The sequence below is a fragment of the Podarcis liolepis genome (assembly GCF_965112155.1).
Source record: "Podarcis liolepis genome assembly, chromosome: 8".
In the NCBI taxonomy this organism is placed as follows: Eukaryota; Metazoa; Chordata; class Lepidosauria; order Squamata; family Lacertidae; genus Podarcis; species Podarcis liolepis.
Window position 1 is genome coordinate 42,226,374 of NC_139560.1, and position 21,295 is coordinate 42,247,668.

The 21,295-nt window shown below is 48.3% G+C and overlaps 1 protein-coding gene and 1 long non-coding RNA gene across 15 annotated transcripts in view; one reads left to right on the top strand and one right to left on the bottom strand.

The window, feature by feature from the left end:
• Positions 1–1,955: 1,955 nt before the first annotated feature.
• LOC310713542 lies at positions 1,956–20,697 on the bottom strand. Its single transcript, XR_014529326.1, has 3 exons — positions 18,505–20,697; positions 13,445–17,924; positions 1,956–1,970 (listed from the first exon to the last, which is right to left on the bottom strand). It is a non-coding gene; the product is annotated as an uncharacterized lncRNA (long non-coding RNA).
• TRAPPC8 (trafficking protein particle complex subunit 8) overlaps positions 16,365–21,295 on the top strand; it is a gene marked incomplete at its 5' end in the record, with an annotated part of 50,170 nt that continues 45,239 nt past the window's right edge. For all 14 annotated transcript variants that reach the window (XM_083517636.1, XM_083517642.1, XM_083517645.1 and 11 more), the window contains 2 exons: positions 16,365–16,521; positions 20,367–20,561. In XM_083517636.1, the coding sequence (XP_083373762.1) occupies positions 16,365–16,521; positions 20,367–20,561 (352 nt within the window). The remainder of the gene's footprint in view (positions 16,522–20,366; positions 20,562–21,295) is intronic.

Sequence of the window (21,295 nt, forward strand, 5' to 3'; positions counted from 1 at the left end):
CCTGTGCCTAGATTATATGGGATGATCACACTGCAATCTATCGATTCTATATCTTTATATTGACCTCTGTAGCGTATAAAATTCTTACCCTAAAGTTACAAGATATTTCCCCCCTCCACACCTAATGTTTATACACATAAATATGAAGACTATTAAAACCAGTGTGAATTCTGAAATTATATTTAAAAAGTGCCAACCTAGAAGTTCGAAAGCAAGTCAAAGTGCAAGTAGATAAATAGGTACCGCTCCAGCGGGAAGGTAAACGGCGTTTCTGTGTGCTGCTCTGGTTCGCCAGAAGCGGCTTAGTCATGCTGACCACATGAGCGCCACAACCCCAGAGTCAGTCATGACTGGACCTAATGGTCAGGGGTCCTTTTACATTTACCTTTACTATTTAATTCTTGCTCCATGACTCAAAACCTTTTCCTGTTTCCCCAAAGGATCCAGCTGTAAGAACAAAGGCTTGCAAGGCCATCAGTTGTGCAAGTGCAGTTGAGCAAATGGCATCTTGGGCCTGCGTAAAGACTTCTGATGTCACAGGGATACACAGTTGACTCATATACAAGGCAGAATTCACTTAAAGTGTTTTAGAGCCTCTCTCTCCTGCAGTTTATCATCTGATGGCCATGCTGAAATATGGGCCGCCACTGCATTTCAGCCATCCTGCTTTTGGTGTTGCAGTGAACAAATATGTCCCATCTGAAACGCATTTAGTCCTCTACCCACAATTCCTCCCTCTGACAGAGTTGTGCACATTTGGAAATTACTCCTTCTGCCTCTTTTTTCACCTTTCCTCCCTTTGCACATCATGATTTAGTGCCTAACATGTAGTAGGAGATGCAGTGGAAACAATGTGAGAAAAGGTCATAGCACCCAAGATGTTGGGCATGCAGATGGGAGTGCAGGAGTTTCTGAGGAGAGCTTTGGTAAATATTAATTGCTGCCATACAGATGGGCTTTATATTGTGACTAACATGCTCATAAATGATAAATAAAAAGATGACAGCAAAATGAACGACATAGCAGAATGTAAAACCAGAATTTATTTTACTGAATCTTTTGTGGGATTTTATTGAAATCAAATAATGCAGTGCCGGTGAATCTGTGGCCCTTCAGATGTAGTTGGACTCCAACTCTCAGCCTCAGACAAGGACTGTGGAAATTCTAAGCCAGTGGCACCTGGAAGCCCACAGGTTCCCACCCCTGAAATAACAAGTGTTATAAGAAAAAACTGCTCCTTTCCCCTTATGGGGTACCCAAGAGCCCATATGGAGTCCTTTTGTAGGTTCTCTATCAGTAGGAGAAATAACAGAGGTCAACCAGAGAATATTGAGAAGCAAAGCAGCTATTAAGCCTGAACTTTATTAAACAGTTGGAACAGGGTCCTCACTCACCACAAGCAGGAAAGAGGAGGAACCCAGAACAAAGGTGTGCCTGCCCTCATATAGACTTTTGAAATTGCCCACCCTCAAACTCCAGACCATCCCTAAAAACTTCATACATACATCACAGAAGGGGTGCAGCCCAGGACCACCTCCCCAATGCATCATACATACAGAGTATATTATCTTCTGTGTGGCAGGTTACTTGATTGCATTACAGTATCTGGGTTTGGGCCACTCTTTTGTTATTATAACTACTTCATTCCACAATCCAGGTCACAGACTCACCCTGTTCACACCTTAAATGTGCCCTTAAGGTATGATTTGTGAGCACAGAGACAATGGGGAGGTTTTTTTCCCATTTCCTTCGACCTTGCAGAGAAATATTTGAGGTCATTTTGGGAAAGACAAAATGGTTTCAGGACTTTTCTGTGGGTTTCAGACATGTGCTTTACATATTTGTATGTGTTTGCTTGGTACATTTATGAGCATCTATTATATACACAGTATATGTAAGACCTTAAAATTCTTATAACATGAGTATGTGGAAATTCAGATCTATAAACCATTCTGATAGAATGACTGGATCTTATTGATACGGACCGGGAAAGGGGGGGGGGTACCTCCTTTCCCCTTCTCCTCTGAACAACCGAGGCGATGACCTCGAGGGTGCCCACAATGCACCCACCCTCAGCCCCCTCACCGTTACACAAGCACCACACGTCTCCCATCACCCCTCTTCCTTCTTTCTTTCTTGAGCGAAATAAGCTCAAATATATGAACATACCCCCCTATCTCTCTCTATGGCTACTTGCGCTCCATTCTTAGAACGGGTAGACCTGGCGTTCCAGCTTCTCCGCTAATTCCTATGGCTGCGCCTTAGCCAATCACAGCCATGCATTTATCCTGCACGAGCTAGCTCACGGAGCCCTTGCACGCCTCGTTGAGCCTACTGACAAGCTGCTGACGGCCCCCCACGGAGAGAACAATGGATCCGAAACCAAGGGCCTCGTAAAGCTGTCAAAATGTATCCATTCTTGCTACAATGTATCCATTTTGTTTCCACTTTCAATCACCGATACGGAATAGGTCAGACAGCATAGGAAACCTTTAAAAATTGATATAAAATCAACCGTAACTCCTATTTCTTTCCTCTTGGTGTCATTCAACTCGGCTCCCTATGGACTCCATGATGCTGCCCCCACCTCCATGATCCCCTGAGCGACAGGTCACGTACTCAGGAAGACCTTAATCCTGTCGGATCGTTCTGCCATACCCTTCCTCCGGGCGATGCCAGGTGGCAGACGATGCATATCTCCGCCATTGTCTCCCATCACCTGTACTCAGGAAACGCTTATCTGTGTTTATCTGTGCATATCTCTTGCTCTGCATATTTCCCCCCTCCCTTCCTGAAATGCTAATCCATGTAATCCCACCTTCCTGTAATGTATTCATGATGTAACCTGGAAAACCCAGCCTTCTTTTAATGTATTCATGACGTTTTGTTGCACTGTATTCTGGGACTTGGAGGGAACTTTTAAAAGTTTATGTCGCCCCATGCTCGGGGTTTCAATCCCATCTTGAACCTGTTGCGCAATAAACTTTGGGTCTCCGCATTTTGCTCCTGTGTCCGGCTGAACTTATTTTCTCCGCTAGGACCCGCGGACTTAGTCCGACGAGCCGGGTGGCAGTGCAACCACGCACCCGGGATTTTTCCCTGACATTTGGCGCCCAACGTGGGGCGGGCGGTTCTCCCGTGTTGCTGACCGGGGGCCCCGAAATCTTCTGCCGGCTCCGGGCCCTTTTGCCTGGGAAGATCCTTTGGACCCCCGGCCATCTTCCGGGCGGTAATCAAACGTCCCAAGAGTTCAGCTGGGGAGCAAAGGGACATCCGGCCGGCTTCTTCGATCCCGGGATCAACGTTGAAGACGCGTGAGTATAAGGGAAAGAAAATCCAGTGCACTGGTGGGAAGGGGGTGGAAGTCTCCTGGCAACCGAATTCTCTGCCCTCCTCTCTATCGCTCCTTCTCTTCTGTACCTTGGTCCAAGTGGTGAGAGAGACCGCGGACTGCCGCTCGACCCGAAAGGGGGGTTCTGAGCTCTATATCTTTTTCTCAAACTCTCCAGCCAGCCGCACCGATTGAGAGTCCGAAAGTAAGACGGAGAGACCCGGCTTGGAAAGACAGCCGACTCTCTGCAACGGGCATCTCAGTCGAAAGCAAGGGGTTGGAGTTCCTTTTCCGAACTTCCCGAGCGCCCTTACGGAGGGGGCAGGAAGGGGTCTTGCTTTCCTATCGATCAATCCCAGCCGCACCGGTCGGGCCACGTAACACGTGTATCGTGCGTGAGTCCGCTTCCGAAAGCAAGGGGGATTTTCCGTTTGAAACCTGTCCAGGGATCACCCGATCTGGCATCGCACTGCGCGAGCGTCCAGTAGGGCCCCTTTTCCTGAGAATGCGACGATAGGTAGGAGGTTGCCAGGAGGGATAGCCCACGAGGAATTGGGTGGGACTGGCAGAGTGGAAAAGAAACCCCAGGTTATAGGAATCAGGAATAAGGAAAGGGGTGAAAAGGGAACAATAGGAATCAGGTAGATAGAGCTCTCAAAACCCTCGTTAAGAAAACTGCTGAGCAGCTAGAGAAACCCCTCTTTACTATCCCCTCCCTTTTGCATTCGGCATAATATTCCCCTAGGTGCACCATACCAATCCTTACCCATCACTCTCTTCCCTCTTTCTGTCTAGACACGCGTGAAACAAATGGGTACCCAGGCCTCTAAGCATGAACGGGCTCGCTCCGGGAGGAAGGCTTCAAAGAAGCCATCCGAGTCCCAGAGGGACCCCGACTCCCCTCTCGAATTCGTTATCTCCTATTGGAAATCTATTCCCGGGCATAAATTGTTGTCAAGGCAGAAGTTAGAAGATCTCTGTAGAGATACTTGGCCCGCCGGAACTGCCTCTGCGAAACCAGAGTTACGCTGGCCAAGAGGGGGCTCTTTCAATGAAGACCGTCTACAACATCTTAGAAAATATTTGTTAGAAGAGAAGCCCCGTCAATTGGAATATCTGGCCACCTTCGAGACGGTCAAAGGGCTGCTCCAAGGCACCAAAGGAGCAACGACCTATCAGCTGCCAGTCTTAAGCCATGGAAGGTCGTCCTTGCCCCCCCCATATGAGGGATACCCTGGAGAGGACCCCATAGAACAAGCACTCGTTCCCTTCTACTATCGACAAACTACTCCACCCGCCCCAGGGGGTCACTCAGATAGCGATGAAGACACCCAGGAGCCAGGGGCACGAGGGGGGGGCACGAGTCCACGAATAACCAGGCAGCGAGCTAAGGGGATTCAGAACGCTACCTCAGAAAACCCTAACCCCGTAGCTCTGAGACAGCGGGCTAGAGAAATACTAGACGCCACTCTAGATGCCACCTTGAGAGACCCCAGCCTTCTAGAGACACTTAAAGAGACCCCGGGGACGTCCAAACAAACAGAGCCCGCAGCCGTCCAGATGCCCTTAAGGGCCCTACCAATTCCACCCCTGCGACCGGACGGACCTCCTCGGATGGTATACACTCACCAACCATTCTATACAGCAGACCTGGTGACTTGGTCGAATCAAATGCCATCTTTAAGAGATGACCCGGATAAGTGTCACCGCCAGGTCAGCGCTATTTTCTCGACCCACAAGCCGACTTGGCCAGACGTCCATGTCCTCCTGAATGCCCTTTTCAATGAAGCCGAAAAGGCAGATATCTTAGCCAAGGCCGGAGAAGCAATTGAACTCCCGAATTACCAGGCAGGACGCCCACAAGGTGTTGAGGCACTCACGGCCCAATGCCTACGCACCGAACCAACCTGGGACTATAATACCACAGACGGAACATGGTGCTTAGACTTGTTTAAGAAGGCGATCCTGGACGGCATTAAGGCTGCTGGCCAGCGTACAGTCAACTGGACGAAAGTCCAAACTGTGTTACAAGGGGCAAATGAGCACCCATCCGACTACTACACCAGGCTAGTGTCAGCCATCAAGACCTGGGGAGGGATCGACCCGGATAATCCTCAACACGAGGTCATTGTGAAAGGATTTTTCAAGGATCAGGCTTGCCCTGACATCAGAAAAGCCCTGAACCTACAAATAGGGTATGATGGAAAGAGCATTAGCGAAATTCTCTCCATCGCCAAATCCGTCTATAACTCCCGAGACGAGAGGAAGAAAAGGGACCCCAAGCCTGAAACGGAACAAATCCTGGCCCTCAGCATGGAACCAAATTACGGCAGGGGCAGGGGTTTCGGTCGAGGAAGGGGAACCCGGGGAGGGGGACCTCCGAATCCTCATAGACCTTGGGGACCAACTGCAGGAGGGTGTTTTTATTGTCAAGAGGAAGGACACATAAAAAGATTCTGTCCCTACCTCAATAATATGAATCACGGAATACACCCCAACACGACCTATGGGTACCGAAACCAACCTCCTATGACCTACGATTCTCAAGTACCCCCGGCACCTTACAATCCACCGCCTCCAAATGCCCCTACTAAAACTCCAGCGCCTCCGTCGGGACCGAGGACCCAAATGCCGACAATAACTCCATCTGCCCACCCTTGGGTAAACGCCTCTGCTCCGCCTCTACACCCGCCTAACCAACCCCCCCCGGACGACCAACAAACTTATTGACAATCAAAAGGGGATCCCGACCAAACCCAAACCATCTGTCCAGTCCTAACGTTATCCTCCGAAGACCCCTTTTGCACTATAGAGATAGATGGCCATCCCTATCAATGCCTATTGGACACCGGGGCCACCTACTCCACTTTAACCGATAGTCACCTGGAGCCAGGTTCGGAAACAAAAAAGGTTATGGGTCTGGACGGGATACCCCGCACTTGTCCTCTATCACGTCCAACTAAGGTTACCCTGGGACCCTTACTCGCCGAACATACCTTTCTCTTAACCAGTAGTCCAGTAAACCTCCTCGGAAGGGATTTACTCTGTAAATTGAACGCGACAATTAAATGTTCCCAGGAAGGTATCTATCTATACATGCCGGAAAGTTCCATCCCCGCATTCCAAGGAATGATGGAGGAAGTAAAGACAGATAGACAGTTCCCCGAACTCCCTCCCGAACTAGAGAACGATCTACCCCCTTCTCTATGGGGCACCGAGTCAACCTCAGTGGGTCTCCTCTTATCGGCTACCCCAGTAAAAATCACCTACAGGACTGACCTACCCTTTCCGTGTACTAAGCAATACCCCTTACCCAAGGAGGCTATCGAGGGACTAACCCCGATGATAGAAGACTTTCTCAAAAAGGGAATCTTGGTTCCTTGTGCATCCCCGTGCAATACACCAGTACTACCAGTAAAGAAACCGTCCGCCGAGGGAGCCCCAGTCCGCTACCGCTTCGTTCAGGACTTGAGATTAGTAAATCAATTTGTGATACCCCGTCACCCAGTAGTGGGCAACCCGAACTCCCTCCTAAACGCCATACCTGCAGGAACCCAATGGTATACCGCTGCAGACCTCTGCTCCGCTTTCTTTAGTATACCATTGGACCCAGCTAGCCAATTCCTCTTCGCCTTCACATGGGGACCCAGTCAATTAACCTGGACAAGGTTGCCCCAGGGGTACGTGGAGTCACCTGCAATTTTTTCGGCAATCCTACACCAGGATTTGCAAGATATACATCTCCCAGCTGGTTCTGCTCTCCTTCTTTACGTAGATGACCTGCTCCTTTGTTCTACCAGCGAGGAGGCATGTAAAACAGACACCAAACATCTCCTTGCCGAACTAGCCAGAAAGGGGCACAAAGTGTCACCAAAAAAGCTACAATACTGCAAGCAAGAAGTAAAGTACCTCGGGCACATCCTTGGAGTGGGCACCCGAAGCTTAGCTACAGACAGGATAGAAGCCGTCACAAAAATTCCCCTTCCCAAAACCAAACGACAACTACGGGGATTTCTAGGAATGGCAGGCTTCTGCAGAGCCTGGATCGCGGGCTACAGCGAAATAACAAAACCGCTGTCCGCCATGACCCGTCAAGATCACCCCGACACCCTAATTTGGGAAGAAGAAGCATACAAATCTTTTGAACGGTTGAAGCGGGAACTGAGGTCGGCCCCTGCACTAGGCTTACCTGACTACCGAATCCCCTTCAACTTGTTTATCCATGAACAAATGGGGGTAGCCTCAGGGGTACTGACCCAACCTTTCCGAGATAAAGAGAGACCCGTGGCATATTATAGCCTACAATTGGACAATACTGCAAAGGGGGCAGTAGGCTGCCTACGGGCTATAGCCGCTGCAGCGACCCTCCTCGAGAAGGCTCAGGAAACAGTCTTGGGGCATGAAATCATTGTTCACGTTCCCCACTCTGTCTCCACCCTCCTAACTCTACGAGGCATTCATCATTTTTCCAACTCCCGATTAAACAAGTATGAGGCCCTTCTCCTAACCCCATCAAATGTCACCATAAAAAGAGTCAACTCCCTTAACCCGGCCACCCTCCTACCTCTCCCCGACGACGGGACTCCACACCACGACTGCGCCAAAATAGTCCGTCAAGCCGAGAAACCCAGGGAAGACCTAGATCACATACCCCTGGAAAACCCAGACCTTATACTGTACACAGACGGAAGCTCCAGAGTTATAGAAGGGGAGAGAAAAACAGGGTATGCCGTGGCCACCGACTTTGAAGTCTTAGAATCCAACCCGATCAACCCACAATATAGCGCCCAAGCGGCAGAACTAATAGCACTCATACGCGCCTGTGAACTCAGTGAAGGCAAACGGGCTACCATCTACACGGATAGTAAATACTGTTTCGGGCTAGTGCACACCACTGGTCAGATTTGGCTACAAAGGGGTTTCCTAACAGCTGCAGGCTCCAAAATCTCGCACGCCGCCCTAGTGGAGAGACTACTGACCGCTATCCACATGCCCACTGCGATCGCGGTTGTTCACTGTAAAGCACATACCCGGGGTAGAGACCCCGTCTCGAGGGGCAACAGACGGGCCGATAACGCGGCTCAGGCTGCCGCCCTCCGCCCCCCCAACCAAGAATCTGAATTTCAAGCCCTGCAAGTCCCACTTAACATAGATCCTACACAGATTTACAAAGAAGCCCCCGAAGAAGAAAAGACCCTCTGGCGTTCTGTGGGTGCAATTGAGCAAAATGACGTTTGGGTCCTCCCTGATGGCAGACCCATCCTTCCAAGGGCATGGGTTTCAAAATTGGTGAGGGTCCTCCATCAACAAACACATTGGGGAAAGGGGAGACTGATAGAACATGTTAAGAGATCTTGGTATGCACCAGGCTTGCCACTCGCGGCAACAACAGCATCAAAGAACTGTATTACTTGCAGCTCTTATAACCCCAAACGACAACCCAGAGCACCTCCAGGGGCCAGACTATGGGCATTCGTCCCCTTCGAAAGCCTACAGCTAGATTTTATCGACCTCCCACCCTGCCAAGGCTTCAAGCATGCCCTCATCATAATAGACAAACTCTCTTCCTGGGTAGAAGGATTTCCCTGTAGGAAGCCGACTGCCTCTGTAGTAGCCAGAGCCCTCCTGCAGGACATCATTCCCCGGTTTGGGGTTCCCCGCCGCCTAGACAGTGACAGAGGAACCCATTTCACGGCTCAAATAGTTCAATTAGTCGCAAAGGCTCTACAAATAAAGTGGGATCTTCATACACCCTATCACCCACAATCTTCAGGCCAAGTAGAGCGCATGAACCAAGAAATTAAAATGCAACTTGGAAAACTCTGCAGACTTACTGGACTAAAGTGGGTGAATGCACTCCCATTGGTTCTCCACAATATACGAAGTGCCCCCACAGGACCCTTGAAATTGTCTCCGTACGAACTCCTATTCGGGAGGCCCCCTCCCGTCTATAATACTCTATTTCCCCTCTCGGAACTCGAACTGGGGGAAGCAGAACTTACTAACTATGTCGTTCAGCTCCAGACGCAGCTACAGCGCCTCCACCACTACGCGGCCATCGAGGGACAGAACCTGCCCATCGACGTCCACGCTCACTCCTTCCACCCTGGTGACTGGATCCTCGTCAAAGTCTACCAGAAGGAACCACTCCAACCCGCGTGGGAAGGTCCCTACCAAGTACTCTTGACATCGCCAACCGCCGTGAAAATAGGTGAGAAGAATTCTTGGTTACATCACACTAGGTGCAAGTCCTCACCCCCTCCACCGGAGACTGAAGAAAGCAACGGCGAGGACTTCACCTTTTCGACTCCTCCTGCTCCACCGGCCTCATATATTGACGACGACGACCAACAGACCGGACCAGCAGATCGGGGCCAAGTTCGGGCCCAACAGACCGGACCAGCAGATCGGGGCCAAGTTCGGGCTCAACAGACCGGACCAGCAGATCGGGGCCAAGTTCGGGCTCAACAGACCGGACCAGCAGATCGGGGCCAAGGTCGGGCTCAACAGACCGGACCAGACACCGCAACACCCAATTGGACGTCTGAAATCATCCCAGATACCGACACCATCAAGCTACGTTTCAGACGCGCTGACAGCCACGTTTGACAGCTCCATTGACAGCTTGCTTCGTTCATCTGACAGCCACGTTTGACAGCTCCATTTGACAGCTCCATTGACAGCTTGCTTCGTTCATCTGACAGCCACGTTTGACAGCTCCATTTGACAGCTCCATTGACAGCTTGCTTCGTTGACAGCTTCGCCTTTTGACAGCTCATCTGACAGCTCCATTCGACAGCTCCATTCAACAACTTCCTTTGATAACTCGCCCTACCTAACACCTTCGTTCGTTAGACCATCTGCGCCCTCCCTACACGCATCCGAACCATGGGTCTGCCTGGCACCGCCCTTCTCCTCGCCGCCCTATCCTCGGTCGCGTCCACCTCATCAGACCACTGCACGGGCTTGCAAACGAACTACCACTTCTTGGACTATCATGAGGTCGAGACGGGAAGGTCAAACCCTGATCGAATGGGGGACTTTGATTTCTGCCTTCCTGAGTCCCGAACCCTGCTGCGCCATTCCCTAGTTCCCCAACTCGCCGAAAACGAATATTGGGAACTTTTCATCCGGAACAAGGATTTACACCGCATCGGCTCTGCGGCTCTCACTCTTGACCACTCCTCTTACCGACTGACCTGCAGAAATGGGACTTATCTTCTTTACGAGAGTGGAGAGGTCTCACAAACCCCAAATTGGACCGAAGTCGAGACAGGAGGGGCTACTCACGCTTATACGCAATCAAGCCACCCCTCTGGAAACTTGATTTTCGGGTTCCAATGCCTCCGCTCTACCCCAGAAACCCGAAAGCCCCAACTCCAAGGACTCTGCCTGCGACGGTTCTGCTGTTTATGGGACTTAGGGGTCACTCATGAGTGGAAAGGGGCTGAATATCTTGAAGGGTGGCACCACCCTATACACCCCTCACGCTCCCCCTCATGGGACCACGTCGGACCCCTGCGATGCGGCGGTATCGCCAGGGATAGGAGACTACTGAACACCACCGACCCCCTCCATCCGGTTGGTACGGCACCCCGACAATTCGGCACTGACTCGGCACTCCCGGGAGAAGATCTCCTATCATCTTGGGAGCAGAACTCCTACATTAAGCTTCTCAGCCAGGTGGCGAAGGAGTCACCCTACCCGGACTGCTGGATTTGCGCTCACGCACCCAGCCATCTCCAACAGAGCCTCCCACTGGTCCCTGTACCAGTGACCCTAGAACAGTTCCGTTCCGGAAATGTCACCTCCTGGAACTTGACCGCACTCAACTTAACACACCAATACCTCTACCTCACCGGCCCCACAAAGGGACCCCTTTGCCGCAGCTTCTCAGGGGAAGGAACCTTCATCGGATCCAGCACATGCATCAACACTCTAGAAATCCTACCAACTGGACTGGTCACCGTCTCCAACACTAGGGACTCCCAGACTTTTCCTAACCTTACTGTTGCCTGGGCCGCTGCGGTCGGACACCCCTTGGACTGGAAGCCACAACCCACAGACACCATGCTGCTGCAAACTTTTGCCTCAGGCCGAATGGAATCTTACCTCAGCGGCCTATTCTGGGTGTGTGGGCACCGCGCTTACACATGGGTGAGCCCACACATGTCCGGATCCTGTTTCATTGGCTACATCGTTCCCGGAATTAGAATATTACCACACCTACCCCCTGGAAGACAACGGAACAAAAGGGAGCAAAAGGAGCTGTCAGATCTGTCAGATGTCGCTGCAAATGGAGAGACCGTAGGCCGGTCGCTTTTCCCCGCCTACGGTGCCGGTTCAAATCATGTGGATATACTCCGACTCACCGACATCCTCCTTAAGTTCATGCAGGAGGCGACTCAGATCACAGACTCTCTCATGTCGGAACTATCCGAGGTAAGACAATTGAGCCTACAGACGAGAATCGCGACAGACTTCCTCTTGTCCAGTCAAGGAGGCACCTGCGCATTAATAGGCACAGAGTGCTGCACATATGTGACTGACCAGACCTTGAATATAACTGGACATTTAAATAACATTCATGAACTAGCAGGGAAGCTCCACGACATCCAGCATGAGGGACTATCCGATGTGGACTTATGGGGATGGTTGCCCAAGCTGGGTTGGCTCAGGCAGCTATTGAAAGTCGTGGTGTTCATCATTTTAACTGTTTTCCTTTGTGTCTCCATCCTCTGCTGTACTATGCATTGTATTACCCCTTGCTGCTCTTTCCTCCGTCATTCTGCCTCTCCTAGCTCCTTCCCTCTTCGAGCCTATTCCCACTCCCGACATGCTCCCACTTTCCCGGACTACGTACAGATGAGGCATCTGGGGGAAGGGGAATACGAGATCACTGAAATCTAGCGCTTCTGTGGTGCGGAGAAAGGATTTGCAAGTTCCTTCAGAACTTTAATGCAAATCTATCTCCGAATGGGGGACTGATACGGACCGGGAAAGGGGGGGGGTACCTCCTTTCCCCTTCTCCTCTGAACAACCGAGGCGATGACCTCGAGGGTGCCCACAATGCACCCACCCTCAGCCCCCTCACCGTTACACAAGCACCACACGTCTCCCATCACCCCTCTTCCTTCTTTCTTTCTTGAGCGAAATAAGCTCAAATATATGAACATACCCCCCTATCTCTCTCTATGGCTACTTGCGCTCCATTCTTAGAACGGGTAGACCTGGCGTTCCAGCTTCTCCGCTAATTCCTATGGCTGCGCCTTAGCCAATCACAGCCATGCATTTATCCTGCACGAGCTAGCTCACGGAGCCCTTGCACGCCTCGTTGAGCCTACTGACAAGCTGCTGACGGCCCCCCACGGAGAGAACAATGGATCCGAAACCAAGGGCCTCGTAAAGCTGTCAAAATGTATCCATTCTTGCTACAATGTATCCATTTTGTTTCCACTTTCAATCACCGATACGGAATAGGTCAGACAGCATAGGAAACCTTTAAAAATTGATATAAAATCAACCGTAACTCCTATTTCTTTCCTCTTGGTGTCATTCAACTCGGCTCCCTATGGACTCCATGATGCTGCCCCCACCTCCATGATCCCCTGAGCGACAGGTCACGTACTCAGGAAGACCTTAATCCTGTCGGATCGTTCTGCCATACCCTTCCTCCGGGCGATGCCAGGTGGCAGACGATGCATATCTCCGCCATTGTCTCCCATCACCTGTACTCAGGAAACGCTTATCTGTGTTTATCTGTGCATATCTCTTGCTCTGCATATTTCCCCCCTCCCTTCCTGAAATGCTAATCCATGTAATCCCACCTTCCTGTAATGTATTCATGATGTAACCTGGAAAACCCAGCCTTCTTTTAATGTATTCATGACGTTTTGTTGCACTGTATTCTGGGACTTGGAGGGAACTTTTAAAAGTTTATGTCGCCCCATGCTCGGGGTTTCAATCCCATCTTGAACCTGTTGCGCAATAAACTTTGGGTCTCCGCATTTTGCTCCTGTGTCCGGCTGAACTTATTTTCTCCGCTAGGACCCGCGGACTTAGTCCGACGAGCCGGGTGGCAGTGCAACCACGCACCCGGGATTTTTCCCTGACATTATGGAATGACTTTTTGAAGTGATCCTGTAAGTGGGTTGCTGTAAATAAGCTACCAAAATAAATTGATTTGTGGTGGCTTTTCCACACCATTATTCTTATTTCAAACAGAACTTCAGTATTTTAAAACTTCCTATTTCTTCTCCCATGTCTACTAAAACTTCCAACTAGCGTTTCAGTCAGATAATTTTTAGAAGTAACATAGTAATCTGTGTATCAACAAAGATTCAAATAACAATTGGTGATAAGACTGACACGGGACATTCTGAGGTGCCACTCTGTCTTGTTCCCAGCTCTCCATGACAACACTAAAGGCTAATAATACACCAGGGGATTTCCTAGGACCATTTTCTTGCAGTTGCAAAACAAACAGGCAAATTCTCCCACCCTCAAATAAAAACAAGGTGTTGGTGTTTCTGCAATTAGTTTTGTTTTTAATTTGAAACTCAGTTTTAGTAAGTTTCCTTACCTGATTCTTTGCCTTCTTAAAAACAAATATATAATCCTGCAGAAAAATATAGGACAAGGTCCTACTCAGGAAGCAAAGTGTACAAAGGATGTTGTAGCAATTTGCTTCTTTAAGCCTAGAACCTGAAGTCAACATATGTCGCCACAGAGCAAGTTCCTGCCAAATTTCCTGGAATGCAGGTGTAATCTTTAACTTTTACCTTGTTGACTGTAAAGAAAGAGTGTCCTGTGACTTCAGTCCTTATGGTATCTATATTTCAATGCACAGGGTAGCTAAAGTAAAATTACTTTGGGAACACATGTGACAAAAATACTATTTGCAAAGGAAGGAAATCCAGACCATACCAATCTTTATAAACCTGGATTACAAAATTGCATCCTAAGAGTCACATCTGATTGTTTAAAGTCCCAGTCACCAGGGATTTGCAATGCTTCAGGGCTTTGTCCCCATCCTTAATTAAATTCGCTTTAAAAGAGAATATATTTGAAAAGTGTCAAATCTAAATGAACTAAGATATGCAAATAAACTCTGTGAATAGCTTGACCACATCCCATTTCCATTTCAGAATAAAAGGCCAAATTCACTTCTAGCACCTAGTCTTTTAATGTTATGAACACTATGCATACAATATGTTGAAGCAAGAGCTTACATTTTTCTGGACATGAAACACCCTTCCCTAGGCCCCAGCTAAAGACCTATGAGATTTCACATATGGAATATACATCAATATCACAGGTATCATGGAGGAGCTATGGGGTGTGTTTTTTTATATTACCCCTTTCCTGATTCTACACCTGGGATGGGGAAATTTTTTTTCAGCATTAAAACTGCATTCCTTCCTGCAGGACCTGCATGCCAGTTGTGGGTGGGGCAGGAGGCAAAGGTAGATGGATTAATGGTAAATGATTGTACTTTTGTATAGTAGGCTACATTCCAGCCATACAAAACTCAAGATCTGTTATCTCAATTCAACGATGCATTCTAGCCAGCCAAAAGTATTCAAGGGGTGCGTGGAGCAGGCAGGTGAGCAAAAAAATAGATTAGTTAGTAAATAAGCCAGACTCACACAGCACACCAAGGTGCCTCCCCTCAAACATAATCCAATACAACAGTAGAGCAAAGGCTGCTCAGGACACGCTGGCCTGGCAGACTTTCAGAACTTGCTGTTGATAAACTCAGAGAGGACAACACTACACAGGCTCAGAACCAGAGCAGAACAGAACACGTGATTCTGACTTGCTGATAGGATGGCCATAGTTCAGCCCTGTTCCCTTCGTTCATGGTGGGTGATCTGATATGCTAATTCCCTTGTCCTGAATGTCGAGTACTACCAATCTTAAGAGTCAACTCCTTGGGCCTGAGATCCCCCCCCCCAATTTTTTTTGAGGGTGCTGAACACCCCCCCCCAGTTGATGGGCATTGCCACTCAAATGTTGTGAATGTACCAACTCTTGTGATCGATTATGCAGAGCAGGGCTTACCTGCCCCCCTCAATGTTTTATTCAAGTTGGCATCCCTACTGCCAACCAAGAGAGCTAGATTAGGATCATAAAAGCCTGATGGATTAGGCGACTGGTCCACCTAGTCCAGCATCCCGTCCAACCAGTTGCCTATGGGAAATCCAGAAGCAGGACCTGAACGCAACAGGACTCTCCACCCTTGTGAATCCCAGGAACTGGCATTCAGGGAATTGCATGGATCTGGTGCCCAGGCAAAATGCCAGTTTTTAAAAAAGTGCTCAGGTTCTCCGCCTGAGACATTTTTGGGAGGGACCTGCTCAGGGCAATGTTTTATGATTGGTTACACTCTGCAGAGAGCCAACTGGCCACAAAAGCAGAAACATATCCCGGAATCCCTGTAAATGGAAACTGAACTCATATAGCATGAGCACAAGCGGAAGGAAAGCCCCTGGGCTGTGTCTTATCCTTGCAGGCGCAGCCCTGGTAGAAAAATCAGCCTGCAAGTGCAGCTCTAAAGTAGCGCCGGCAGACCCAGATCCTTTCCCCGGACTGCTTTTCTGCTCATTGATTCTGCACAACCCTCCTGCCTTTCCCAAAAGCTCAGCGAAATGCACACTGCGCATGCGTACTTGTCTCCCTGCCCCGCCACCCCCGGCCTCCTCCTAGATTCCGACTCCTGGTGCCTCGCCTCTTCCCTCTCCCTCCGCTGTCACGTGACTAGCCGCAAAGGCTGCCGGGAGCAGGCTGACCCGGTTGTCTGGGCTCTCCGAATTCAATATGGCGGGCCTGGGCGGTCACTGAGGGGCTTGGCGGGGCGGCGGGTGTCAGCGCGGGCAGCCCAACTCTGCGCTCGTCTGCGGCGAGGATTCGGCCTCAGCGCTCGAGGCGGGAAGCGTTTCCAGGAGGAAAGGAGCGGGCTAAGCCGGCCGCAGGGGGCCGGCCCTTCGCTTGGGCTCGGCGCGGCGGGCCGCCCTGTCAGTCGGCCGGAGCGATGGCCCAGCGAGTGCAGTCGGCGCAGGAGTTCCTCCAGGACTCGTTCGTGCCGTTGGTGGCCGCGCTATGCAGCGAGGAGGCGGAGAAGATCACCCGCAAGAACAACCTGGGCTTCTGCGAGCTCATAAAGCCTTTCTGTCGCCTCACTTCGGAAGGTCGGTGTCACCTGGCGGGAGCGGAACTGGGTTGTTTACATGGTGGGAGGGGAAGGGAGAGCCGCCTTCGGAGCACCCCTGCCGCCGCCGCCCCGTCCCTTCTGGGTGTGGGTGCTGCGAGGCAGCTGGGCGGGGGCAGTATGTACATCTCCAGAGCCCTCCGAGGCAGGAGCCCCTTTCACTGTGTGGACTTCCCCCTTTGCTGAAGTTCCGACTTCAGGCAGCTGCTTCCCATACAGATCGCTTGCCAAATTCTCCCTTCTGCGAAAGCCAGGAGGGTACTTGTTCACGTGGGTGATGGCATCTTGTTTACTCTGAAGGGGGGAGCATTGGATCCGGCTTATGCTTTCACTCCAGCGGGGCAAATGTCTCTGAAGTGTGATGTCCAGGGGCCTTTGCAGCGACAGGGACAGCAAATCATTAGGACCCTCGTGGGCAGAATTACACTCTGCTGATCAATATTTTGGTTGTATTTTGTGAAAGTGATGACCTTTACCGATTTTCCACACTTCAGAGGTAAAAGATGACACAGAATGCCCTACAAGTGCTGGCTCAAATTAAACCCTGTTGATGTGAGCCATGCTAGTGGTTATTAACAATGGATGTGTCAGTTGTAGCCTCAGTTATATGTACTGGAGACTGCTCCCTGTGAGACTTAGGCTGATTTGCCAAAATGATTATATAATTTTGTACCAATAGGAATATCTCATATGTTTCTCAAACAAACACATAGGTGATGTTTGAAAAAGGAATAAATTGCTTTAACTTGGCTGTTACAATCTAGGAAAGCACATTTAACAAAATGCTCACCTTTGCTAAATGAAAATCAGTTAGAAACATCAAGTAATTATTAATTTGTTTTGGTTTGTTTTATACATTATTGCTTTGTATTTATTATGCTATCTGAACATTAAAAGCATTAAATACAGTTTTTGTTGGTCAAGCAGTGTTTTTATTAAATATGCACGTTTTCTGCTGCTGTAAAATGACATCTATAGATAGTAATGAAATGGCTCTTGGTGAAAAATAACAATTTTCAGAAGAACTGCTTTTGTATTATTCTTCTTCTTTGCTAATGTATTACTCCAAGTAAGCAGGACATTGCTTAAAGGTACATGAAGCAGCAACTTTGTTGACGTTAAGCAGGCTTGGATCTGGTCAGTGCTTAGATGGGGGACCATCACTGAGTTCAGTGTATTCTGTTATCATGAAAGAAATATAGGATGTGAATGTAACAAATAAATGCCGATACATTTAGGATTAAGCTGTTGGAATTCTAATTGTGCACATGCTAGGCGCGTTTGAAATATACACATATGTGGACAACTTTGCTGCCCCAAAGAAATCATAAATTCTTTAACCACTCTTCTAGGATAAGTGATGGCCACTTCCTGCCAGCATTTCTGAGTACAGTGGTGCCCCGCAAGACGAATGCCTCACAAGACGAAAAACCCGCTAGACGAAAGGGTTTTCCATTTTTCGATGCGCTTCGCAACACGAATTTCCCTATGGGCTTGCTTCGCAAAACGAAAAAGTCTTGCGAGTCTTGCGATTTCCCCCCATCCCCCCTTTTCTAAGCCGCTAAGCCGCTAAGCCTTTAATAGCCGCTAAACCGCTAATAGCCGCTAAACCGCTAATAGCGCTAATCCGCTAAGCCGCTAATAGGGTTGCTTCACAAGACGAAAAAACCGCTAGACGAAGAGACTCGCGGAACGGATTAATTTCGTCTTGCGAGGCACCACTGTACAGTGGTACCTCGAGTTACATATGCTTCAAGTTACATACGCTTCAGGTTACAGACTCTGCTAACCCAGAAATAGTGCTTCAGGTTAAGAACTTTGCTTCAGGATGAGAACAGAAATCGTGCTCCGGCGGCGTGGCAGCAGCAGGAGGCCCCATTAGCTAAAGTGGTGCTTCAGGTTAAGAACAGTTTCAGGTTAAGTACGGAACTCCGGAATGAATTAAGTACTTAACCTGAGGTACCACTGTACTGTATTTTATACCAGCTTTTGTGAATAAGTACAGTGGAGATATCCCAGCTCCCTCCACAAACAGAAGGAGCCCTTTAGTTGCAGGTGGGGATGACATCCACACCATTATATTTCTCATTTTATAATCACTGTATCGATGCAGTCTTTAATTATGTTTCTTACCTGTGCTGAACCTTCATGGATGGAAACAATAAGTAATTACAATTTGTAGGTAAGGAGTATGTTAAGCAGGGGTGTTGGCATACTGCCTACCAAACTGTATTTTAAGTTGCTCCTTTCATTTGCACCTTGTTTTAATGTGCCCAGAATTAGGAAATGTGAATTAGAGGCAGGCAGTTTTTCAGCTGGAGATCTACCAAGAATTTCTGCAATTCACAGATGTGCTTGTTTGGAAACATAATGAACAGGAATACAAAGTTGAGGGCAATTTCTGTGAATTTGGAAAAGTGTCAGATAGGAAACTAGAAATGGAAGGATGTCAAAGTGACAAGTTTAGTTACAAACTAAGAATATGAATACCAGTTTTTCTTATGATTTATAACTCATCCAAAGGTGTTCAGGACAGGTAAAAACTGCTTAAATATAGTGATTGTAAAATGAGAAATATAATGGCGTAGATCTCACACACACCAAACCGCAACCAAAGGGTTCCTTTTGCTTGTTGAGGGAGCTGGGTTACTTCCACTGTTGGAGGCAGTATGTGCCTGCGTGCTTGTTGCTGGGAATCACAAGTGGGAAGAGTGCTGTTGTACTCAGTTCCCTTCTTTCAGATTTCCCATAGACACATGGTTGGCCACTGTGAGAACAGGATGCTGGAGTAGATGGGCATTCGCCTGATCCAGCAGGTTCTTATGTTCTTACTCATTGGAGGCTTCCAGTGGAGTGCAGAGGTTAGTGGCCTTCCCCCCCCCCCCCGAACCCCATTTCCCTTGCAGTCCCTGCATTACTTCTCTGAAGGCTCCTCCAACTCTTTGGAAAAGATTTTCAAGGGGATTCAGGTGGGAGTGAAGAACAGCAAAAATGATTTTCCTTTTCCACTGACAGAGCATCCTATTAGTGGAACTCTGATCATGAGATGTTGCTGCCATTGCAGCCTTCATATGGATCCAAGCCATTATTATAACATATACAATATGTACTGCAAAATAATATACTCATAATAGTTTCCTGCATTAAATTTATCAAAACAGAAGGGCATGTTGTAGATAGGGCTAGGGATATAAGATTTTTTTTAATAGGAGAAGGATGTTTATTAAAGATATTTTGCCTGTTTGGTTATCCCTATAAAGCATAGGTTTATTGTAATGGGAATGCCTAAAATAGTATTTGCAATTGGCATCAACTCATTGTTACTAATGAGCTTTTCAAACAGAAAATTTTCCACAAAAAAGAAACACGAGAAAATTTTCCAGTGCTTGACATCACTGACAGAAATTTCTACTATTGAAAACATAAATCACTTTTAAAAATGACTTGAACACTTCAGAAGGGAATGCTGTGCTGACAGCAACAACTGAAATTATGTTTCTTTGTGAAGTCCCCCCCCCCATCTGAATACCCTGTCCTTGGTTCCATGTTGAATGCTTCTAGCACTTTCAATAATGTAAAATAGTATAATCCCATGCATGTTTAATCAAAAGTGCACCCTACTAACTCCAGTGGGAGTTACTTCTTAAGAGAGATTGCAGTCTAAAGGAATGTTCTCATTTTGAATATTTTGTGAGGAGATCTTGCTTGCCTTTTCAAAAATTTTGAAGATACTATATGTTTTGATTTTTTTTTTTACAGAAATGTTGTGTATTGAGCATTGCTTCAAAGCAGACTAGTCTTAACACAGCTATTTTCTTAATTTAGTGCACATGAGAGATCCCAACAACCAACTTCACATAATCAAAAACTTGAAAATTGCTGTCAACAACATTATTACACAGCCGCCTCAACAAGGAGCCATTCGGAAGCTTCTGAATGATGTTGTGACTGTTAGTCAGCCTGCTGAAGGATTAGTAGCTAATGTGATTACTGCGGGAGATTATGATCTCAACATTAGTGGTATGTAACAAGACATTGAAATGTGTTAAAGATTTTATATTTTGTTTTGTTTTGTTTTATATTTTCCCAGTGAGAGACATACAGCTTGCAGCTTCGAAAACTTGATATTGCACAATGATTAGTTACTACAGAAAAATACAATATAGTATAACAGGTACTGTTCTGCACACATAGGTAGTTTGGGAATTGTTCAGGATAAAAATACAATACAATACTGCATGTACAGGAAATGTGGGAATTCTTCAGTTTCGTTGCCTATTGCCATGTTGATAAAATTCCATATATACTGTTGGAGTTGGGGTTTTTTAAAAGCAGCAGAAAGTGTTAGAAATGCTCCTACTTTGATTCCCACTCTCCATTGCTACTTATTTTCAATTTTGGAATTGTTAATCCCAGCCAAATTTCTTCGAAGGGCAGAGGTACATGTTGTAAGATAAATGGTTGTTGCCCAAAATGTTGAGCTTTATTCTTCCCACCCTGTAACATTTAACCATATACCGTATTTTTCGCCCTATAGGACGCACTTTTTCCCCTCCAAAAATGAAGGGGAAATGTGTGTGCGTCCTATGGGGCGAATGCAGGCTTTCCCGGGCTTCCTGCAGCTCTGCGCCACCCTCCGGATCCCGGCGCGAAGCCGCGCGGGGCTCCGGAGGGTGGCGCGGAGCTGCCTGCGCTCCAGGGCTTCCTGCAGCTCTGCGCCACCCTCTCGATCCCGGCGCGAAGCCGCGCGGGGC